At 40.9% G+C, this 23,815-nt stretch overlaps 3 protein-coding genes and 1 long non-coding RNA gene across 6 annotated transcripts; 2 read left to right on the top strand and 2 right to left on the bottom strand.

Annotated features, from left to right (window-relative positions):
* Positions 1-249: 249 nt before the first annotated feature.
* LOC125316576 lies at positions 250-1,005 on the bottom strand. The gene is made up of 2 exons (XR_007199702.1): positions 542-1,005; positions 250-455 (listed from the first exon to the last, which is right to left on the bottom strand). It is a non-coding gene; the product is annotated as an uncharacterized LOC125316576 (long non-coding RNA).
* Positions 1,006-1,248: 243 nt separating this feature from the next.
* On the bottom strand, positions 1,249-7,009 carry LOC115740879 (putative E3 ubiquitin-protein ligase UBR7). Of its 3 annotated transcripts, none has more exons than XM_048285254.1 (6): positions 6,671-7,009; positions 6,348-6,553; positions 4,841-4,999; positions 3,297-3,557; positions 1,755-2,408; positions 1,249-1,559 (listed from the first exon to the last, which is right to left on the bottom strand). In XM_048285254.1, the coding sequence occupies exons 2-6, from the start codon at positions 6,426-6,428 to the stop codon at positions 1,470-1,472; spliced, it is 1,245 nt and encodes a 414-aa protein (XP_048141211.1). In that variant the 5' UTR covers positions 6,429-6,553; positions 6,671-7,009; the 3' UTR covers positions 1,249-1,469. The 3 variants fall into 3 exon arrangements, with proteins under 3 accessions (XP_048141211.1, XP_030530378.1, XP_048141212.1); XM_030674518.2 differs by having other exon boundaries at positions 6,348-6,438; XM_048285255.1 differs by having other exon boundaries at positions 6,348-6,433.
* A 6,543-nt stretch (positions 7,010-13,552) lies between these two features.
* Positions 13,553-15,483, top strand: LOC115740792 (RING-H2 finger protein ATL20-like). The gene is made up of 2 exons (XM_048285445.1): positions 13,553-14,333; positions 15,083-15,483. Exons 1-2 carry the CDS (start codon positions 13,553-13,555, stop codon positions 15,481-15,483), a joined length of 1,182 nt encoding a protein of 393 aa, XP_048141402.1.
* Positions 15,484-18,846: 3,363 nt separating this feature from the next.
* Positions 18,847-23,442, top strand: LOC115740913 (putative RING-H2 finger protein ATL21A). Its single transcript, XM_030674563.2, has 2 exons — positions 18,847-19,808; positions 22,773-23,442. The coding sequence occupies exons 1-2, from the start codon at positions 19,067-19,069 to the stop codon at positions 23,186-23,188; spliced, it is 1,158 nt and encodes a 385-aa protein (XP_030530423.1). The 5' UTR covers positions 18,847-19,066; the 3' UTR covers positions 23,189-23,442.
* Positions 23,443-23,815: the final 373 nt, after the last annotated feature.

Here is a 23,815-nt window from a genome sequence, read left to right as displayed (position 1 = left end):
GACATGAACTTGATATGATTCCACGACCATACCAAAAAACAATTATTAATGCATTTTCCAACATTTCGATCTTACCAATAATTTCTACGGTCACGACATCCTAGAAAAAAAAGCCAAAAACCGACATTGGCCTGGGTACGAAGACTACGCTTAGCCCCACCTCGACTTCACGATGCTCCTAAATTGAAAACAGCTAATCTTGAATCCTCTTTCAGGGACATGCCCACATCCGAATGGACGTTTTAAGCATTTAATTGGAGATTATGTTGTGTGCTAAATCATTATGAATTTGCATCTTCTATCTTCAACACATTTTCACAAACCTATTCAGCGTTTTGCATCATTGATAAAGAACCAGAACACGACCCCGTTTAACTACGCGTTAATTTGCTCTCTTATTTTGATTCTGCATAAAACGGCATCCTGCATTTGCTTATGTACTTGTATCTGCTTTCCTGAGATTCTGCCGAGCAGGTGAGCAAGTGATAGCAACACAGGCAGCTGCAAGCAAACTCAATAAGGTGCAGTTCAAAATTTATACCGAGTAGGACTTTGCTGTTGAAAGCCTGTTAAGCTCTAATGTGTGTCCAGAGTCTTAACACCGTCAAGCTTGTATTTATCCTTTCCTGACATTCTCTGCTTCTACGCAGCAACATTGCAAGTACGTCAAGCATGAACTTCTAATGAAACAACAAAGTCGGAAAGTGAGCCGCAACTCAGGAAATTGACATCTAACCAACCCCTTGGCTCACCTTCACTCAGTACAGTCACGACGAGAGATGGCCTTCATGGATTACTAATATGATTGGACACTACTTGGGTAACTCGTGGCCAGTACAAGATGCTGCCGTGGCTTCCGAGTTTAAGGGGCAAAGCACCTAAGGACCTAGTTCAAGTCACAACCAACCCTCCTCTTAGCTTACTTCACTGACCTAGGACTTAAAAAGAGAGACCCGACCAGTATGTGCTCTGTCGAGCCAATGGTATAAAGGCAACTGACCTTGAAGTTCAAGGAATTAAGAATGGGTCCAACAGAGAGATCTCTCCTTAGATTGGAGTTGGATCGAGTGATCAAAACTAGAAAAACCATGCAAGTTTCGTGGTTCTATTTTGACACATACACGAATTTGCATCCCAGTAAAGCACGCCCACATCTGGTCATGCAAGTCTACCCAGGCAACAGGCCCGGAGACAATGCCATATCAAACGCACCATCAACTGCTCTGAATAGTTGATGTGGTTGAGGAATTGAAGTGAAAATAGTCAACCTTACGTCAAGCAAACTGATTTTCTACAGAACCAAAAGTCCGCATTCCATGCGTGAAGCATTCTAACTTGACGAAGACTATATGTTACTCGCTGCATAGTTATTTTTAAACTGATCAAAATTTAAAACAGACCATGAAGGGATAATTTAACAGTCATGGCACTACCTGCTCTGCAACAGCCAGAGAAGACCCAACAAGAGCTCACTCCACACGCCTGCGTTTCTTGGCAAGATTCTCAAAAACCTGGTGGATATCATCAGAGGTGATCGGCTTCGATGGATCAAAGGACTCCTACAGAGGAAAAGTATGTACATTTAAGGCCATTGCTACAGTAACCTATGCTAGAAGGACAAACGTCATGAGGAAATGGTAATGAAGCAAGAAAGTCCCAACACACATTGCCTCCTGACAACTCTCCACTATGGACTCAATTGAGTTTCCAAGGTAGAATCAAATCAAGCTTATCATTGAGTTTAAATGACGTACCAGGAAATTACGCATCTCATCCTTCATGTCTGCAATGCCAGTCAAGATCTCCATCTTCTGCACATGACCTAACTTGTTTAATAAACTCTGTTCTACACCTTCCAGCTGCTGCATCTTTTCTTCCCTCTTCTGCTTAGCCATTTTCTCATACTCCATGATTGAGTCCTCCTTGTCAAGCAGAAAACTGATATTCTTCTGATTGTACATATCCTTGCACTCTTGACACTTACAGAGGACATCCCTCCAACTTTTGGAGAGAAAAAGTGGTTTGCAGTCTCCAATGGAGGATTGAAGATCCACATCAGAGCCAAAGAGACAACTGCCATGTTGATCATCCTCCTCCATAGAATTATTTGAGCATATACCATTTGCAGAACTTTCACCATTGCTCACATTAATTTCATGAGAGATGCTTTGAGAACTTGTCACAAAATCAGTTTTACAAGAACTGTCATTCTCAACTTTCTCTGACCCAGAAGCTGCAGGAGTTTGCTTCATAACATCTTTATCCTTCCTAGCATTTGGTATAGCATCACAATGCCTCCTTGAGGCCATTATAGCTTGAGGATATCTTTTCAGAAAGGAACAATTAGCTGAGCATGATTGGCATATGAAGTCCTCGTATAAAGGCTCTCCCTCTTCATCACGAGGAATCTGCGAGTTTGAGGAAGGGTACGTAGTTAAGCGTTGCACATCATTCAATCTAAACAACTATAAAATATCGAAGTACAGGCATGAGAAAGGTTGTCATGTAACACTGGAGAGTGGAGACATTGTCAAACATATAATTCTTTATTCCTCCAAATGAAAGATTTCATTGAAAGCTTAATTCTAAAGGTGGTGTTAATAAGAGAAGATTGGCTATTGCTGGAGGATGCTACATTGAGGTTTTAAATGTGATAGCAACCAGAGAGGAGTAGAACTCGAGAATCTGAAGATGGAAGCCCCTAATTTGGTAAACCATCGAAATGAGATGAAAGGTCAGAAGATGCTAAATGACAGAAAACCAAATGCAGTCACTGTCCTACATCACATCACCAGAATGGCATTTTCTTTTTATGGTAGGAATAATCAGTGGACCAAATGCTACGTGGAGTGAAGAAAACTTTTCAAATCTGCAAACTTACCTTCATATAGCAAAGATGCAATATGTTCAATGTACCATTCATAATTCTAAGGCTGGGCTACATTCACAAACAAAGCAGGAAGTCTCCACTAAAGCAGTCCAAGACAGCAATGATAATACTCTACCAAGGGAATTTGGACAGTCTATGGGTTGGCTCGCTATGAACGGCTCAAGTTTTCATAGAAACTGCTAAGGAAAAAATGAAAGTTCCCAGGATAAATTGTAGTGTAGGTACTCGACAGAACAGCTGAGGTATCATCTTAAAACAATAATACACATTAGTCTGGTTGCCCGATCTCTGTGAAGAAACACGTGATATTGACATCATGCTCAAAGATTATTCCTTTTTATAGTTTTATCATACTCAAAGATGATAAAGTGCATTAAATCCCATCAGCAACAACCCCATTAGTTACCTCATGAGATGAATCTAGACCAATATGCTCCTCATGAAACCAGTCCTCGCATACACAGCACTGTATCATCTCTACTTGATCTTCAACATCAGGATCAGGATAGGGCCGACCACACGTGCAGTATGAACCCTTAAAGTTGTGATTATATGAATTCTTGACATTTTCCACATCCTTGTTTGCAAAAAGCTTGCAGAAAAACTCTCCAAACTTTGAATTTCCACAATCACACCGAAAATTTCTTTTGGTCCAGAGCTCCAGAATCTTGTGCAAATGGAAATAGGAGTGTCAATTCCATAGAAAGAATTTAAAAAAAGTTTGATATCCACTAAAAAGAAGATGTTCAGTGGTTCGGGAGGCAGGATCTGTGTCAGTGAGTCACTGGTTCAGGTACAAAACAGCAAAAAAGACTAAAAATTATACAAATCGTTTGTATCTGCCAGAAAATAAACTCAGCCAGCACAAGAAACGCAGTTGTTACAGTTTCCACTTTTAATGAGCAGGTTAATTTTAGCCATCTCAGAAATGGGATTTCAATTGCCCTTATGAACATCCAACACCAGTAGAAAGCCAGACTCATGGAAAAGCCACCATATTGCTACCCAAAAGAATGGACCCAACATATCTATTTTCACTGCAAACTTGAAGTTAGCTAATTCACTGCAAAACGAAAAAAAACCCATTTATAGTTTATTCGTCAGTGTTAAGTAACATGATATCTATATACATTGTGGACCTATTTCCTAATCGCTCAAGCTATTGCAAATAACAATTTATCTCATGCTACGAGTTTTAATCCCCACGCATCTTCTCATCTTTGTTATATTTGTGCTTCATGCTAGCCTCACGGATAATTTCATCACCCTCATGATATGTTTTATCACCTCACATTGTTTGTTTTTTGTGGTTACATCAACATATCCAACGGCTTTCACGCCAAGAGGAGTATTAAGCAATGTGATGTATACATCATTGTGTGTCTAAGGACAGCCAACTTTTGGTAAAAAAGTTGTCTACAAAAGATCAAGTAAAAAAAATTGAGTAATATCAGCATAGCAAGTCAGAAACTCCAATACTATCATAGCCAGAAGGAATTAGAGACACCTAATTCCAATGACTAAAAGGAGGCGACCTCAATAGGGACAATATTGGGAAAAGCGACTGCAACACATCATGTTAATAAGCAGCCTAGCAGTCTAGTCCAAATTAAATGCCAAATGGTGTATTTAGGATGTGAGTGGATGTTGTTAAAGTTCATCTCTAGCAGGCTATACATGATATTCACAGTAAAAGCTCGGAACGTCAGGTCACATAAGCAAGATATTTATTACAGAAAGGCATATGAGAGCTTCCCTTAGCGATGTCGAAAGAGAATATAACTTCGAAACGACATAGAATCACAAGTAAAATTACTGCTCAAACATATAATCTTTGTTCTTTACACTAGAAAAGGCAAGACAAACTGAACTAAGATCCATATATACACTAATGAAGTAATTTTACCATGATAAACTCTAAAACTTCCAGGACAATATAAAAAGAACTACCTCATGCCCATCGTGACAAGACAAGCTGCAAGCAGTGCAAACTCCAGCATTTCCATCCGGTGTGCACGTCAAACATGAGAAAATAGCCTGCCTCTTCAAATAACCTTGGGAATATGTACAATCCTTACCCTCATCACCACCCAATACCAAATCCGCTTCCTTGCAAGAAAAGCATGAACTCATGGAAAATCAGTGATGAGAATGGATATTGCTAAATATTTAAAGGACAACCCTGCAGACCAGAAAATTCTGATCCCTAATACAAAAATTAAACAGCAAACCAGGTAACATCAACAATCTCACAACTACCACAACAACATCTACAGGTAGATGATAATTACGTGAGTATATTTATCTGAAGCCACAAAGCAGTGCTTATTGCTCAGATAGCCAAACTACCCTCTAACCTAACCAGCTAATGAGGCAACTATGCATGATTCAGATTCAAGGACCATGTTGAATGTCTCCATTCCATCAAACCGATGTGTGATACTAAATAAGTGCAGACTACAGCAAGTGGCTCGCATATATTTTCCACAATCCTCTCTGGAAACCTCAACTCCAAAAGCGTAATAGAGGATTAATAGCATAGGTATATTTATCTGGAGCCAGAAAGCAGCACATATTGCTCGAATAGCAAAACAACCCACTAACTGGGGCATCCTAAAGACCTAGCCACATTCCATTAAAACGATATGTGATACTAGTTAAGTATCGACTGCATAAAGTGGCTGCCACATAATTTCCACCATCCAGCCTCAAGTCTGAGAGCTTTATAGCTATCAATTTGCCTTTTGAGGTGACCTCAACATCGACCACAAAATGCATCTAGATGCACAGAGCTAAACATTTTGCACCATTTGCAACATAGCTTTCTAGTTAGGATATAAGGGCCGTGATATTCTTGCCATCAACCTATCCACTGATGGTATTCTATAGTCATACTCTTGCCATCAACCTATCCACTGATGGTATTCTATATTGACAGGATAGATTTTGTTCATGATGATAATTAAGCACCTCAAAAACTGGTGTGCCTCCTAGTATCAAATATCTACTCTAAGTTTAGTTAACCAGACTGATTCATGGTATGACTATACAGGCAAAGTTAACAATTGAACAGATGATGCAATCTGAAATAATATAGATTTAGCGTTCTGAGAACATCATAGCCCAGAGTGAAATTGTGTCGTATGTTAGCCACAGAGCATCATACCCAAGAAGCCAGATTTTACTCTCCCGATTCACTGGCTTGCATACCATTGAAAACGCCGTAACTTCTATTACTCCTCAGTTTCCTCTTTCTTCGTCTCGACGTGTCGGGAGTTTCATTAACCAGAAAAGATTCGAACTTGCCTATGCAGTCTCCCAAAACATGCATCACGGCGGCAATTAAAAGCAAGAGAAGGAAAATAGTCTGAAACCACGGACGCAAAATCAGATGACCCCATGATCAAAACAACAGCTGATGATTTCGCACGAGCAGGAAAGAGAGAGAGACACTCACCAATTCCTGCTCCTCCACGTCCTTGAGGTACTCCTGGATTGTGATGGTCTGCTCAGCTTCTTCCTCGAACGCGCCGGCCATTTCCACTAGACTACGAAGCACATCAACGACCCGACATCAGCGAAATTACCCAAAAACTCAATCTTCAACGACCCGCAAATCGAAGCGACGAACCCCCGAACAAGCAATCGAAAGATAACCATCACCTAAAAAATGAATAAAAAAAGGAGAACATTCCCCGGATCCTTGAACACCAAACGGAAAAGGGAGGGGGCAAAAGAACAGAAACCTAAGATTGCGAAACAAAAGGTAGCGTAAGTTACCGGGTGCCGTTCCTTGAGAGAATTTGCGAGGTCCGAATCGATAGATGACACGTGAACCGCTAGGGATCAGAGGAAAACAAAAGAAAAGGTGAAGATGGTGGAGTTCCCGGTTCGGAGAGAGAGAGAGAGAGAGGCGCGGGTTCTAGGGCTTTATTTATTTTTTTGGGGGCGAGGGAGGAGGAGCGTACGGACATTTTCCCGCCATGTTGAGATGAGGGACGAGCATCTATCTCACTTTTGCCCGAAATCAAAATCGGTGGTTGCACCCTCGTTTCCCTCCAAACGTGAATCGCATTATGGTCCGTCGATGTTTCGGCCGGAGGATTTGAAATCGCACCCTCTTTGCTTTGCCTCGTGGATGCGTTACAAGCAAAACCTCGGATGGTTGCCCGAATATTGCGTCGCTTTTTGTAGCAGGTGATCAATTGGTTTCGTGAGCGAAGGCGATAGAAAGGGAATCATTGTGATATCCGTAACGTATTCATTAAGTTACTTTTGCTACAGGGTGATATAATAGACTTGATTCGGTAATTGATATAAGATTCGAGTGATAGAGTCGCGATAGATATAAGATCGAACGGAGAAACTCTCCTCCGAGGCGAACCTTCTCAAGCTTTGAACAAAGCATGAAAACCGTACATATCTAGTAGCATCTTGCTTTTTATTTAATAATCCAAAGGCATTGAGTTTAGAAACCGGGCTACAGAATATTTCAACTTCTAATGAAGAGGGTCGTGAAGAATCGTGTCTTAGTTTCTTTTGGAAAAAGAAAAATCTCATGGATTTACAATTTATTTAGTCTTAACTCGAGCATTTAATGTAAAGTAACTTACTCTATAGGCGACACGTTTTATCTTTGAATTTAAGTTACAAACCGATAGACGATTTCATAAGTCACTCAAATTAAAAAAAAAAAATAATGCATTTGGAACATCGCAGTCTCAATTCGCATCTCGCTTTGTCCATTAGAAGCATATTTGATTAAAAAAAATAGTCAATTGAGTATTTCATGGAGTTAAAATTTATCTAACTAAAATGAGTTTATTTTCTATATGACGTCAAAATTTTACCGTAGTAATTAATCTAAGAGTTTTGTATACCATTGGAATCAACGCGTTGACTCTCCACTTGGGGATAGCTTCTCGTTTCTACTCAATCAATAAATGGTAATAAGGGATTTCTGTAGCACTAATCAGCTGAACACCAATCCATCATTCCAAATTTGTCTCCTTCTAGAAGCTTCACCTTCTTCATCGCCTTCTCAGTCCTCTTCCCCTCGCGTGTTAGGAACACGAATCATTAAAGAGAAACAATAAAGAAGAAGACGCACAATTATTTACGTGAAAAACCCTTTCAAAATTATAAAGGGAAAAATCACGGCACCGTACTAAGCAATCTCTTCACTATCACTATTAGTATAGAGTTTCAATGCCAAGGTTACAACTACAAAAGATATTACCCAAATATATAACATGAGTTTAGGGCATACATAGTTGTGATGGAAATTACATGTATGCTATTAGCAACAATAGAAAAGCCCTATTCTATGCTTCAACATGAAAGTTATTAGCGGTGTTTGAGCTTTATTATTACTTTTCTCTACAGACTTTCCAACTCTATCGATCTCTCACTTGGAGGCTGATCTTCAAAATATTAATAGTCTTTCATTGCACTTGTCTTTATGTCCCAAATTGTCCTAGTGTGAGAGTCCTTCATCACTAGCCATGGATGCCAACTGAGGCAATGCACAACCTCAAATTCAAGTGGTGACAACATTTGTTAACTTATCTATTGAACTTTTTACATCAAGAATCTTCTTTAATGACAATGTCCCACCATCTATCAAGTAATGAATGTGACGATATTTCAACTCAATGTGCTTTGTCCTTGAATGAAATATCGGATAATTTGCAAGACAAATAACACTCTGGCTATCACTAAGAAGAACACCGCTATCTTACTCTTTGTCTATTTCCTTCAGAAAATTCTTCACTTAAATCTCATTGCCAGATTTAGATATAGCAACGTACTCTACTTCAATGGTCAAAAAGGACACACTTTTGAAGTTTAGATATCCAATTGATTGTAGTGTCATCTAAGGTAAAAACATAACCAAGGTGTTTTTCTTATTGTTCAAGTTAACACCAAGACCTGCATTGACAAAACCTTGTAAATTTACACCATTTTTCAGGTATCTTAATAGTTACTTTACAGTTTCCCAATGTTATGTTATTATATTAGCCATGCATAAGCTCGCAGCTCCCGCTGCATGAGTTATGTTTGGTCCGATACACACCATGTCATTTGTCATAATGCCAACATCTAGCCCATAAGGCACTTTACTATGTATTTCCGCTCTTTATCTGGCTTTGGCGACTTTCTTCGAGAGCTCGAAGTGACTTCCTAAAGGAGTATATATGGGTTTTGCATTCTGAGCTCTGAATCTGTCAAGCACCTTCTCAATGTACTTTTATTGAGACAACTTTAGAATTCCTTCAAACCGATCTCATGCGATTCTCATCCCGAGAATTTGATTCACTCCTCCCAAGACCTTCGTCTTGGACTATTTGACAATTGCTGCTTCAGGATATTGATTTCTTCTATGTAAGATCTTGCAATGAGCATATCATCCACATACAACAGCAAAATAATATAGTATTTATCAATTTCTTTCAAAGTAACGGTGGTGATCCATTTTACATATAGTGAACCCGTTGCTACACATAAAAGTATCAAATTTCTTGTCCACCGTTTGGGAGCCTGTTTAACTTTTTTTTTTTTTTCGACTTGCAGACATATTTTTCTTTTCTAGGAGCCTGGAATCCTTATGGTTGTACCATGTATATGAACTCCCCCAAGTCACCACGAAGGAATATAGTATTTACATCTAACTACTCTAGATGTAAATTCTCAGCAGTGGCAATACTTAACACTAGTATGATAGTAGCAAATTTCACAATTGGAGTGAAATTTTGCGTAGACAATTCCTTTCTTTTGATGAAAATCTTTTGTAACTAATATTACTTTGTACCTCCTTCTACCATACCGTTCTTCTTTGACCTAGTACATCCACTTGTTTTTTAACGTCTACTTTCCTTATGATGATTGAGTTAACACCTAAGCTCTTTTCTTCTCGAGTGAATCCAATTCATCCCACATCGCTAAATCCCACTCGACAGATTAAACCCGTACTCAAAAAATTTTCCGATTCGCTAGTGTTGGTCAAAAGCAGATAATGCAACGACAAAGAATACCTCTATACAAGTTCAGATGTTCTTCCGGATTTTCACAAGGTTGGTTCGGATGTAGAGAGTTTATAGCACTAGTTTCAGAATTTCTGACCGTAACACTTTTATAAACCCCATAGGATTTAGTCTTTCTAGTTTTCATCCTTTGTTTCTTCGCACTAGATTCTCACACGGTTCTATCATTGTACAACATGTTTTCATTAGATATAACATCACAAATTCTTATTATTTTTCTATTTTGTTCATCCCAAAATCGATAACCAAAATAATCATAATCATATACAATGAAAAACACTTTCTAGCTATTGTATCGAACTTATCTCTTTCTTCGATGTCCATGTGAACATATGAAACACAATAAAAAAAACTTCCGGATGTCACCTTCTTTCCATTCTATTCTTCTTCTAGTAGCTTGAAATCAAGTGAAATAGAAGGTCCTTTGTCAATTAGATATGATGTTGCGTTAATTGCATATGCCCAGGATGTCTTGGATAATCATGCATGCATCCTCATACTTCTTGCACACTCATTTAGAGTTCTGTTCATTCTCTCAGCAACTCCTTTTTGTAGTCGTCTATCGGGAACTGTTCTTATCATCCCGATTCCACTCTCTATACAAAAACGCTTGAATTCCTTGCTATTATACTCACCACAATTATCGGACTGTAGACATTTAACCGTCAGTCCAAACTCATTCTCCACTTTAGTTTTCCATCTTTTAAAAATACCAAAGACATCAGATTTATTTCTTTAAAAATAAACACATACCTTTCTAGCGGGGTCGTCAATGATCATAAATAGTAATGCAAGCCACCAAGGGAATGCACAAGGGTTGGCCCCCACATATGTATGCACCAACTCTAATTTTCTGTTTTTGGTTCTCTACCGATCTTTGAAAAACTAACACAATTCTGCTTGTGCCGAACAACATTCACGTGGGCATATATATATGGACTTCAAATTAGGCAGTTCTCCTGTTTATGCTGATAACTTCATTTCCTTTTCACTCATGTGACCAAGCTTGCGGTGCCACAATTTGGATTCACCTTCCGACTTAGCAATTACTATGGTTTCTCTATTGCATTTAGTCGTCTATAATGTTCCTAACTTTGTTCTCCGTGCTACAACCAAAGAACATTTAACTATTTTTCAAGAGTTATCCCAAAAAATTATTTTGTACCTATATTGTCTAATAGACATATAGAGATCATATTTATCTTGAGTCCTGGAACACATTTGACATCATGCATATCATATTTATCTTGAGTTTTGGAACACATTTGACATCATGCACCTTCCATTGATACCCCTTAGTAGTCTTTACGTGAACTCCGCCCATTCCCCTAATATCCAAAGATTCATCATCAGCAAGATAAACCTTTACTATAGCAATAAAATTTTGCATTCATTCTTTGCATGAGGTAGAGTGAAATGGCGCACCTAAGTCTAGAATCCAAAACTCAATTAGACTGTCAATGATGAAAATTAAAGCATCATTGTCAAGCATCTCTTAAAGAGTTGCATTTACAAATTTATCTTCCTCTTGATTTTGATTAGAATATTGGATTTTCTTCTTTAGGAATCTACAATCTCATCTCAGATGGCCTTTCTTTTTGCAATTCCAACAAATTATTTCACCATGAGGTCTCAATTTGTCTCTCCCTCTAGACGTCGATCTACCACGGTAGTCATTCCTTCCTCGTTGATTGCTTCTCCCTCTGCCTTCGGTATGCAAGGTAGCATCCGACTATACACCCGACTCTCTTTTGAGAATATCTTCACTAAGAATCAAATCTCGGATTTCCTGAAGTTTCTACTTTTTTTTACTAAATGTACAACCGATTGCAGTCACAGTTGCACTCCAACTTTCTAGTAGAGAAGATAACAAAATCAAAGTTTTTACCTCGTCATCGTATTTGATTTCTACCTAGCTCAACTCAATTGTGATTAAGTTTAATTCATTGATATAATATGACATAGAAGCACCTTCGTCCATTTTCAGATTGAAAAGACGACCCATGAAATAAGGCATATTTGATGCACAAGGCTTCTCGTGCATCAAATATGACGCCCTCATCAAGTCCGTTGTTGTCTTCTCCTTGGCTATGTTGAAGGCAACGTTTCGCGCCAACGTGAGACGAATCACACCAAAAGCTTGTCGATCTTACAATTCACAATCTGCTTGCTTGCTCAAATAAGGTTTCTCTCCCGACAAAGACCGATGCAAAGTTGTTCTGGTATGCATCTTCCAAAAACCAATGTCATTGCCATCGAACCGATTTATCTTTACCTTCCCTTCATTCATATTCGTCGCTCCCATTATTTCATCAAATCAGGCTGTGATACCAGTTGATAGGAACGTGAATCGAGTTCATTTCGTGAGGCACAAATGGGAGAATTTGTGAAGAGAAAAAAAGACACAAACTTTTACGTGAAAAACCCTTTCAAAATCAAAAGGGAAGAACCACGGTTCCGCAATAGGCAATCTCTTCATTATAGTATCGGAGTTACAAGCTTCAGGGTTACGGCCGCAAAAGATATTGCACAAATATACCAGACATAGTTATGATGAAAATTACACGTATTGTATTAGCAGTAACAAAAATTCTCTAAACTCTACTTTAACATGAAAATTGCATGAATTTTATTAGCCGTAAAAGCTCTGAGCTTCAATATAATTTTTCCCTATCAGACTCCACAACTTTATCACCGCTTGCCGGGGAAGACCTCTGGACCTGCCAACGCCGTTTGTGGTCTGTCGTGACGGCATGCCACGCTCCAGTATATGAAGTGTCTCTTGCTCGATGGATGATTTGCTTCATTCTTCAGGATACTCGGTCTCTCCTCGAATAGATACTGAGGCTATGAGAATGAGCTTCAGTTTCTTTTCGGATGTAAGCATGTGCATTTACCCTTGAGATGTGAGAACGAAGCATAAGAGTTACTGACGATCTATGCCTCCATACAAGTCTCAGCCCATCGACTGAAACTTGTGCTGAGCCTTGTTATGAGCTCATCCCCATCTAGAAGTTCCCCTTAACGTGACGGCAAAAGAGTCTGCCCCCAAGTCCATTGACACTTACCGTCACAGAGATTTGATCAATGGATGAGACTGAGCAGATTCGGACTTGGTTCACCCCAAAATCAGCACCTGCAGTTCTAAATGCCTGCCCTCGCTGAAGTTGTCAACATGGCGAATCGTAATTACTCTTGTAATTACCGTGAAGTTGATAAAGACACAAAAACACACAAAAAGAGGTTTGCGGCAACCTTGTCTCACATTAAGCTAGAGAAAAAACGCTAGCGTGAGCTTCATTTTCGTTGAGGAATAGAAAACTCGTTAGGAAACGTTTTACTTACGACCCATTTGATAAACAATTAAGAGCGTCTCGTACTAATCTATGTAGCAATGTTGCCATGCAGTGTAATCATCGTGTCGGACTTTTTCATTTGTTTTGTTATGCGCCAGGAGTACAGAGACGAAAAAGAGGCCAAACACAGATGACGAACTCCGACCAACTTGAGCGGCAACATGTCGCTAATCAAATGTGACATTGGCTCTTCTCTCTCGTATTCACCTTCCACGACAGCAAGAAAGAACAACGTCAAACCCCTTAGAAATGTGCATATGGGCATGTCGTCGACAACTCCTCTTCCAATGTCTCTCCTTTTAGAAGCTTCCATCTTCCTGGCGGCCTTCTCGGTTCTCCACCACCCGCTCGCTGCGGAGGTCTTCGAGACTTGCGCCGCCGGCTGTGGGAGCGGTCCCGACATGCTGGTCGCAAGATTTCCATTCTGGCTCCGCGGCGACGGGGGGTTCGACACCGGTTGCGGCCTCACTGGCTTTGCCCTGACGTGCGACCAAAACCGTAGCCAGCTCATCCTCGACCTCCCTCGCTCGGGGAAGTTCGCCGTCCGGCACATCAACTACACCGACCAAACGATCTCCATCAATGACCCGAGCAATTGCCTCGCGAAGCGTCTGTTTGATGGCTTTGACGTCTCAGGTTCTCCATTCGCGGCAGTGATGTACAGCAATTTCACCTTCCTCAACTGCACTTCGAGGCATGTGATTTGGCATGTGCCGACGACATGTATGAGCCGAGTGACGAATGGCATCGCGGTCCTCGCCACGATTTCGCAGGACTTCGTGGAGGAGACGACGAAGTCGTTGTTGTGGTGCCGGAGGATCTCGAATGTGTTGGTTCCGCTTCAGGAGTCGTCAACGGGGTCGGGGCAAGTGGATGCCCTGCAGGCTTCGGATCTCACCGGCGACATTCTCCTGACTTGGCAATTGCCGACTTGTAAGTCGTGTGAAGTGCGTGGCGGGAGGTGCGGGTATGACATCGGCTCGGGTTCGGGCTGGGGTCCCGATAGAAAGATCGGCTGCTGTGACCTTCCTTCTCGGCCTCGAGGTATGTCCACTTGTCCAGTTGTGGATCGTTTAGACTGTCCCGATTTTCAATCACTTATCAAGAAAATAGTGGGATCAACAGTAGCTCCAGCTCAAAGGACAAGTTCGTAGAATCATCGTTCTTATCTTCGTTTAGATCGGGTCTACTCAATACTTTTCTTGCGAAAGGAAAATAGGTTTACTCGCAATTTAGAAAGTGGACAAAGAGAGCTAAGAAATTGATTTTCTTTCGGAGGAATTTATGAACTTGTCTGGTCATACCGTTAACTTGAATCATCTCCTAAATTCTAGTGACATCGCTTTATTCTTTAAGTCGACTTGACTTTGGCTGGTTGACTTGAAAATTGGAGTCTCGTAGAACAAACTAGGAATCATCGCCATGGACCGGCTTTTTTGAAGTACTGGCTAATCACACAATCGGATCATCGCCCCGAAGAAAACGCGTTGGTCTTTTCCTTTTTCCGATCATCGATCGCATGACAAGAGAGAAGCACTAATGGGAAAATTTGTTCAAGTACCGTGAAATGTGAAGCTACATATCTTTTTTCTCTTTTCATTGGTCATACTCTTTCTAATGATTTCGGCATTGTGATATCTCCTGACCAATGCTAGGGACACTAAACTTTCGTTGTAATTTCTATTCGGCATCAAATTTGACATGCTTTGATTAAAAGGAATTACTTACTACATCTATTTCCCCCCTTGTCATGGTTCTAATTACCACGTAATATTTTCCAGACATACCCACAGGTGCCAAATTTGGTACAATCATAGGCGTGGGGGTGCCTGGGCTTTTGTGCATAGTTGTACTCACAATCTTCACCTTCAAGAGAGCAAGGGCTCAGGGTAGGGCCCAACTACCCAACAACACGGATTTGCCCTACTTAATTCGGCCACAAAGTGCGACAGTTTCCATGGGCCTTGATGGGCCCACGATAGAGTCCTACCCGGTGACCTGGCTCGGCGAGAGTGGCCGTTTGCCCAAGCCCAACGACACCACTTGTCCTATATGTTTGCACGAGTACGGGCCCAAAGAGACGTTGAGATCCATACCCAACTATAACCACTACTTTCATGTCAACTGCATATACGAGTGGCTCCGACTGAATGCCACGTGCCCCGTGTGCCGGAAGTCCCTGAACAACTCCTAGTTCACATGGACCGCCTGCCTGCACGCAGTCCACGATGGTCAATGGCATGACGCGTTCGAATTTCGCGTGAATGCCGGCAAAATCAACTTTTTCAACATAAAATCAGTCCACAAGGGCTTTATGTCCCCAACAGGGTAGGTTCATCTCATGTGGTTCAGTTGTCGTTGATTTCTTTGTGTGCATTATGATGTAGGTGAGATTCAATCGTAGTGATTACGTTTTAAGTCTTCTTTTTCGCATGAATTGCATTGGTGGGACGAATAAGAACGTGATGCCGGAATTCCCAAAAGTATGGTGTGACATCGACAATCGACATTAATTTTCCCATACATAGGAATCGCATTAGCGTACTCGTGTCATAGAATAGTACAAATGTTGCTGTTATTGCTGCTGGTTTTGTTTTTGTTTCTAAAAACCCTTTGTCCCATATTATTCTTGAACAAGAAACTCAAATTGACGAGAAAATTAAAAGTACGGAGATTGGAGACAATTGCGAGCAGTCACGTAAAAAGGTATTACAGTGTAAAGATAACACGAAGATAAAATTGAACAATTGTTGATCATTGATTGATTGGCAATCATATGCTCGAATTATCATAATTACTTTTTATAGCTCCTATCGACGGTTAACAACAATTGTAAAGAAAGCAAATAACATCCTGCTTACGGGAAAAGTGTCAAAAAAAGTCCTAAACCTATTGCATTAATGTCAATTTAGTCCTAAACCTTTTGTTGGTGCCAATTCAGTCCTAAATCTTTTGTATTGGTGCTGATTAAGTCCTAAACCATTTATTAGTGCCAATTCAGTCCTAAACCTTTTACAATAATGCCAATTTAGTCCTAAAAATTGTATATTTATGCCAATTGAGTCAATTCGGTCAATTTTGATTGGAAATCGCTAGCATGGATGTCAATTATTCTACGTGGCATGGTTAGCGCCAACGTGGATTTTTTAAAATATTTTTTTAATATTTTAAATAATTTTTTAAGCAATTTTTTGGTTTTTGTCAAAATTATTTTTAAAAATTATTTAAAATATAAAAAAATATTTAAAAAATTCCACGTTAGTGCCAACCGTGCCACGTAGGATAATTGACTTCTATGCCAAAGATTTCCATTCAAAATTGACCGAATTGACTCAATTGGCATAAATACAAAAATTTTAGGACTAAATTTGTACTATTGTAAAAGGTTTATGACTGAATTGGCACTAATAAAAGGTTTAGGACTTAATTGGCACAAATACAAAATGTTTATGACTGAATTGGCACCAAAAAAAGGTTTAGGACTGAATTGACACTAATGCAATAGGTTTAGGACTTTTTTGACACTTTTCCCTCCCGCTTGCTTCCTAACAAATGCTTATATCTACGATTATAGATTCCACTACTTGATGGTTATAGAATGCACCGCTCGACGGTTATCGATTCAACTACTTCATGGTTGCCGATTCTACTACTTGATATTGACTCCACTTCCTTGATAGTTACTTCTTTGACGAATATATCCAAAATTGTCGACTCGATTACTTGACGATTAGGTCACCTCCACTTCCTCTATGGTTACCCCTTTGTTGCTTGCGTGTGAGAATGTTGACTTAAAACTCGGATATTTTTTAGTATCAACAAATGCCCCTTGTAAAAGAATAGAATGGTTTATCAATCATTTGATTCTTTTAAATTCGATAACTGCTGGTCATCATATGCCCCCTTTGTCATCGGCATATTTGATTTATAGCTACCATTATTCATCTTGGTCGAATGTATCATCTAACTCGTATCTTTCAATTGAAGCCACGTTTAACACAAAGTCTTCAAGTGGTCATTAAGTAATTGCTCATACTCATACTTAGACACTCTCGTTGCCAATTGAATAAATTAGTAAAGTCTCCTAGACGTTGTTGTTGCCAATTGAATAAATTAGCAAAGTCCTGGTCCTCAAATTTTTTTTTTTCAAATTAAATTTCAAGCCATTAAAGGCCAAGAGTGAAGTGCAATATATGATCTTAGCCTTCTTGAACCAAGCAATAAACTGGTCAACTAACTCATTGCTGTGTTGATAAACTCTACTGAGGAAGGCAATTGATTTTTACTTATCGTTACATAAAATTGAGAATGTAATTGTTTGTTTGTCTTTGCCCAACTACACATCGAATTAGATAGTTTCAACAATGACAAAAGAATTAACGTAAGTCTTAAAAATTCATCCGTTCTTGTTTCTCCACATCGGGCTATAAAATCAACCGACATGTTCAATGGTCCATTGTTCATCTTTGGTATCCAACTAAAAAAAATTATTCATCTTCACTAGCAAAGTCATGAAATTCATACTTCTAAGCAAAGGCTGGTTATCAACCCATTCAGAATACGATTCAACAAACAGGCCTAACAATTCCCCCATTTAAACCTAATACTTGTTGAATTTCTTCGGCATTTTTTGCGGGGTTTAATTGAGGATTTGGTTGGTCGTCTTGCCCTCTAGGTGGTGATACTAGTCTCGCTGGATTATCTATATTGCCATTGATTGGTAAGTTAGGGCTAATAAGGATGTTGGCATTTAGGAGTGCCATAACGACCGCTGGCCTGATTTTGCAGCTGTCGGCATTTGGTCGGTCTGTCGACCAATCTAGTTTGGAATTTGTAATTTTCTATTTTGTTTCGACCAACATTGTTTCAAGTATTAAAAGCAATGGAACTAGGACCATGCCTCGATAGCATTGGACTGGCTTGGAATGTTTAGTAGCTGATAGGACGATCCTGGCCACAACAGAGCGTCATTCACTACATTAATGACTATTTGCTTGATCACATTTGACACGTGGCTCACTATGAAATTGGACATATCATTGTGCTGTCATTCGGACAGTTTTCTCACATCATAGAATGTAAAGATTACGGGGAAGATAAAAAATTGAACAACTAGTGTCCATTAATTGATTGACTCCTTTATTCGAATTACAATCATAATATTTACACCTACTAACGACGGTTAACGATTGTTTTAGAGAAAGCAAATAATATTATACGCGACTCCTAACAAACGGCTGTAACATAATTATCAACTCCGCAATGCAACGGTCATCGACTGCACTACTCGATGGTTACCGACTAGACTACTTTGATGGTTATATTCGAGATTGTTGACTCCATTACCTGATGGTTATGTTGCCTTTGCTTCCTTGACGCTCACCACCTCTTTATTGGTTGCATCTGAGAATGTTGACGGAAGACCTAGAACAATTCTTTTTTGCGTCGGCACAAACTAAGCAAGGTTTCTTGGGATTGAGAATAGACCGGATCAACTGCCATATGATATAAAATCTGTAGAACTCATTTTTATAATTGGAGTCACCGCAGCAAACAATTTCTCATTTCTTAAGCCAATTTCACTACGCGCACCCTTGCGAATAAGTAATACAACGCCTACCACGACAAAGATTGAATAATGAGAAATATGAAAGGTGTCGCCAGCTCAGTTGTCGTGTCTTCTTAAGTCTCGGATCCTCCCACTGTCTCACGGGACTCGACTCACCGAGTCGAATCGTCTTCGTCGTGCGTCCCCTCCATTTCCACCTCCCGCAACGATGCCATCTTTGCCTCGGCCCAACCTCACGATCGCCTCCCTGCTCGCCCTCTTCACCCACCTCCTCCTCCCCCAAACCCCGGCCACCGCCGTCCAAGTCTGCGGCATCGTCTCCTGCCCCGGCTCCCCCACCAACGACCTGTCCCTGTCCCCCCCGCTGGTCCAATTCCCCTTCTGGCTCAACCGCCAGCGGCAGAGCCCCCGCTGCGGCTACCAGGGGTTCGACCTCTCCTGCACCCCCGGAGGCGACACCCTCCTCCAACTCCCCAGCTCCGGCGAATTCTCCGTCAAGTCCATCAACTACTACTCGACCCAGAGCATCACCCTCGCTGACCCGGACGGCTGCTTCCCGAGGCGCCTCCTCGGCAACTTCTCCCTAACGGGGTCCGCCTTCCGGCCCCTGATCCCGCGGCGGTTCACCTTCCTGAACTGCTCCTATGGCGCCGACAGGTCCTCGGGAACATCGCAAGGGATGCCCGCCACGCTGGTCCCTTGCCTCAGCGAGGGGAACTACACGGTGATGTCGGTGCCGACCAGGTACTACAGCGAGGGTTCGTACCCCTGCGAGGAGCTGGCGACGGTGGTGGTGCCACTGCCATGGCCATTCTGGTCGGACGTCGAGGATGTCATAAGCTTGACGTGGGACGTCCCGGACTGCGGGTCGTGTCGGAAACGAGGCGGGCTGTGCGGGTACAAGAGCGTGAACGGCACGGAGGTCGGTTGCAGCAATGTCCCCGGAACCGGTAAGTTTCCTGTTCCTCATTTTGATTTCTTGCAGTCATTTGTTTATTTTATTTATTTCTTTTTCAAATTCGAGGGTTAGGGATGGTCAAAACTTTTGACTAACCCCTTGATTGATTTTTAAGCGGGGTTACTTTTCTTCGAACCTTATTAGTAGTGGAGACAATTCTCTGGTAGAAATAAGAAAACACCACATAATCTAATATCTTATTTATGGCATGATAATACGATGACACAACACGAATAATCAAGACTAAATGACTGTACAGTTGACTTATGAAATTTATTTGAAAAGTGAAGTATCGGGCTGTTATCGAATGCTCAATAGACTTGTTCCATTTAAAGCTCGCTTGTAATTTAGCGATCACTCTCAATCGTTTTTGAAAGTCACTTTTACATGGAATAATTTTTTTTTTCTTGTTTTCTAATAAGGAGATGTTTGGGCCGTGTGAGCGCTCCATTAATCTCTATTAGTACTAAAGTCGCTTGCTGTAATTGCTCGAAAACACAATTCACAGTGCCCCAAATGACCCTGATGGAATAGCAATTAAAAGTGTTTGGAAGACGAATTCCACATGAAAGCCAGATACAGATAGCGCCGTGCATCCGACGATCCCAATACTGTTGAGCATGATGATTGGGACCTAAGCATTATGCGTGAAACACGGTTAGCACTTTGACTAAACTTTAAGGTGTTGGTTCTAACTTGTGGCATCGAGCGATGCGGGAGAATTGATTGGTCTACTTGAACAGTCCCTTTTGACGGGCGGTGCAGGATCAAAATCAAACTCAACTAGCTCATTTCTTTATCGGTATTCCCGTGGTTAGGAGGGAATCAACGTTTTAGTAAAGTCAGAACAAGTGTACTGAAAAAGACCCTTTGTTTTGTTTTGTTTTGTTTTTTTTTTTTTTTTTTTTTCATTTTTAGTGGTCTGGCCGCCGGCCGTCCTATCGCTTTCATCTTTTAATCTTCAAAAAAAAAAAAAAACAAAAAGAAAGTTCGATAAACCCTATGTGCCCGATTGAGCAACGTAGCGTATTCCTTTTGCCTAAATGGGTCCTCCACATGACCCGACGTTAGCGACAGACCAGCAAACAGTTGTGCGCAAAATGCGGGTGTCATCATTACCGGGGCTTTGTTCTTCGCGGAAGCAGCAGGGTTGGCTTCTTTATTAATTCATTCTAGGATCTCTTCTGCTGGCACTTGTTTGGTTTAACATTTGGCTAAAAAACTTTAAAAAAATGCAAATATCTTTGAGCTAAGCTCTTTTTTAAAATACAAGTAGTATTTGATAAAGTGTATTTGAAAAATACATTTGGAAAACAACTTTAACATAAATGTTGTTTGGTGAAAAATGAACTTTGTAAAATATTTTTACTTTTTGAAAAAAAAAAGTGGCGGCGGCGGATGGCGGAGCTGGGCGGTGGCGGGCTGCAGCGGGTGGGCGGGCGGGAGGGAAGGCGGGCTAGCGGCGACCGGGAAGATGGGGGACGACGGGCGGTGGAGGGCCGCGGCGGTGGCGAGTGGCCAGAGGCAGCGAGTGACAGTGATGGCCGGCAGAGGGGGACGGGCGGGTGATGGCAAGCGAAGGCGATAAAGTTAAAATAAAAAAAATTAGTTGCATTTCACTAAAGTCCTTTAACTCAAAATACCTCTAAAGGTACTTTGAGTTAAAGGACTTTAGAGAGCATTTGAGATGCAATTGCATCTTCCCAAGTGAGCCAAAAAATAAACTAAACATAATTTGCATTTGGCCAAGGGACTTTAGAGCCCCAATGCTCATTTCCAATGCTGAACTAAACGGGGCCTTTATTTCTAATTGTGTTGGAATCCATTCGAAAATATACTTCCTTTCTTGCCCAGAATCATTGAAATCTGACATGAGGTTTAGACATATCTGTTAGCAACGAAAGCCGCACCCTAAGATTTTCATAATTAGAATCTAGAACACAGCAATAGGCTAAGTAACACCAACACCGACACCCGACAAGCAACACGACACGCCAATACGTTATTTTGAAAAATAAAAAATTCGGACACGTCGAGACACATAATGTGTTATAAATTACATGATAATTTATACTAGCGGTGACTTTCTTCTTTTTCTTCTGTTATATTACGATTAGTTTTTTTTTTTTGCCGGCTAAGTACATTAATTTGAGGTGGTGGGGTACATGACTTAGTATATATATTTTTGATAAATTTACATTTTGATCTTTAATTTATTGAAAATGCTTAAAATTGACCTATGTGTGTCTGGATGTTGAACTTGCGTTTTGCTAACGTGTCCGGAGAGACGACCACGGGTCTAACGTATGTCGGGAGAGTGTCGGGATGTCAAAGAGTATCGGACACGATATGTAGACCCTTAGAGAGTGTCGGTGTTTCATAGATAACGGGGTAAAAATGGATTTTGAGCACCCGATTTGGAACTCATCGTTTTTAATGCGGAATAAGACTATCTAAAGCTCAAATACTTTTCCTCTTTTCTCCTCTGTATCACCGGTTCAATGAGACTGCCCGGCATGACGCAATTATGTAATTGCTCCTTATGTGAGACTGTTTGTGCATTAGGATCAAAGGAGAGGCTCGAGCACTATTTATAGAGCTTTTAACCACTAATCCTCTTATCACAAGTTGAGCTTTACGCTGCTCACAGCAATATTTATATAGTTTTCATCTACGGACTCTCTCATAAAATGTCAAGCTTTATTCCATTGTTTGTGGGTGAGTCAATAGTCAACCTCTGCAATTAGAGTAATACTTTCTGCGGTTCATTTTTGATGCCCCAACATCAATCTTCAATGCATGTGTCCATGTGGGTATGAAAGATGCAAATGCTGCCATAGGTGTACAGACAATCGCGAAAGAATATGTCTCTCGTGTCCAAAGATTTGATGCTCTAAGAATAATCATATCCTAAACTTGGTTTTTATTTGTTTTTCCCTGGATTATTTTTCTTCAGGTTTACCTAGAAGTGCCAAGTACGGCGTGGTCCTAGGAGTGGGGATACCTGGGCTCCTGTGCGTGATTGGGCTCGCGTCTTTCGTTTTCGGCAAGATCAAGGCCCACCGTAGGCCCACACGGCCCAATGCGGCTGACGTGTCCAACTTAATCGCCGCGCAGAGTGTAACCATTTCGATGGGCCTAGACAGGCCCACGATAGAGTCGTACCCGAAAACCCAACTTGGCGAGAGCCGCCGCCTGCCCGAGCCCAACGACATCACGTGCCCGATTTGCCTATGCGAGTACCAGCCCAAGGAGACACTGCGGTCCATACCCGACTGCAATCACTACTTCCACGTCGACTGCATCGATGAGTGGCTTCGGCTGAACGGCACGTGTCCCTTGTGTCGGAACTCGCCAGAAGATCCCAGCTAATATCGTCCGGACGTTTGGATAAACCAGATATGTCATTGTTTTTGGAACGACGAGATCAATACAAGACTCCACTCGAGAATGCAACAAGATCAATACGTTTCCCGCATCTATCATGTTTTGTCTTCATCTTCATTGTTTGTACCATCGGAGATCATTAACTTTGTAATTTTGTATTCAACACCATATTGTAAATACTTTACATACTTTTGTGATAGAAGAAATTCGAGTGATGAACAAGAATGGCTTTGTCCGAATTTTGCCAGCTCTTCGTGGAAAGGACAATAGTTTTCGACTTTGGCATCTTTTGGATCTGAATACCTCTCATTTGAAAGTGAAAGGACTTCGAGAAACACATTGTTGATCCAAAAAGACAGTTGGTTGACGGTTTCCGAACAATTTCCCATATTTTTCTCACCAAGGATCTTGGTTACATTGTTAAAAGTTCTACGTCTATGTATGAACATCGGTCGGAGACATAAACTAGGAAAAATAAATGGGGCCCAAGATTGCTCCATCTTCTCTCCACTCCAAACTCCTACCAAATCATTCGAAAGATGACTAGCAACGTGTGGATCCTCTTCTTTTTCTCCTCCTTCTCCTTCCTCCTCCATCTCGGATCTTCCGTTC

Source organism: Rhodamnia argentea, chromosome 9 (genome assembly GCF_020921035.1).
Source record: "Rhodamnia argentea isolate NSW1041297 chromosome 9, ASM2092103v1, whole genome shotgun sequence".
Taxonomy (NCBI): Eukaryota; Viridiplantae; Streptophyta; class Magnoliopsida; order Myrtales; family Myrtaceae; genus Rhodamnia; species Rhodamnia argentea.
The sequence above is the reverse complement of the archived record's forward strand: the minus strand, read 5'-3'. Positions and strand labels throughout refer to the sequence as shown.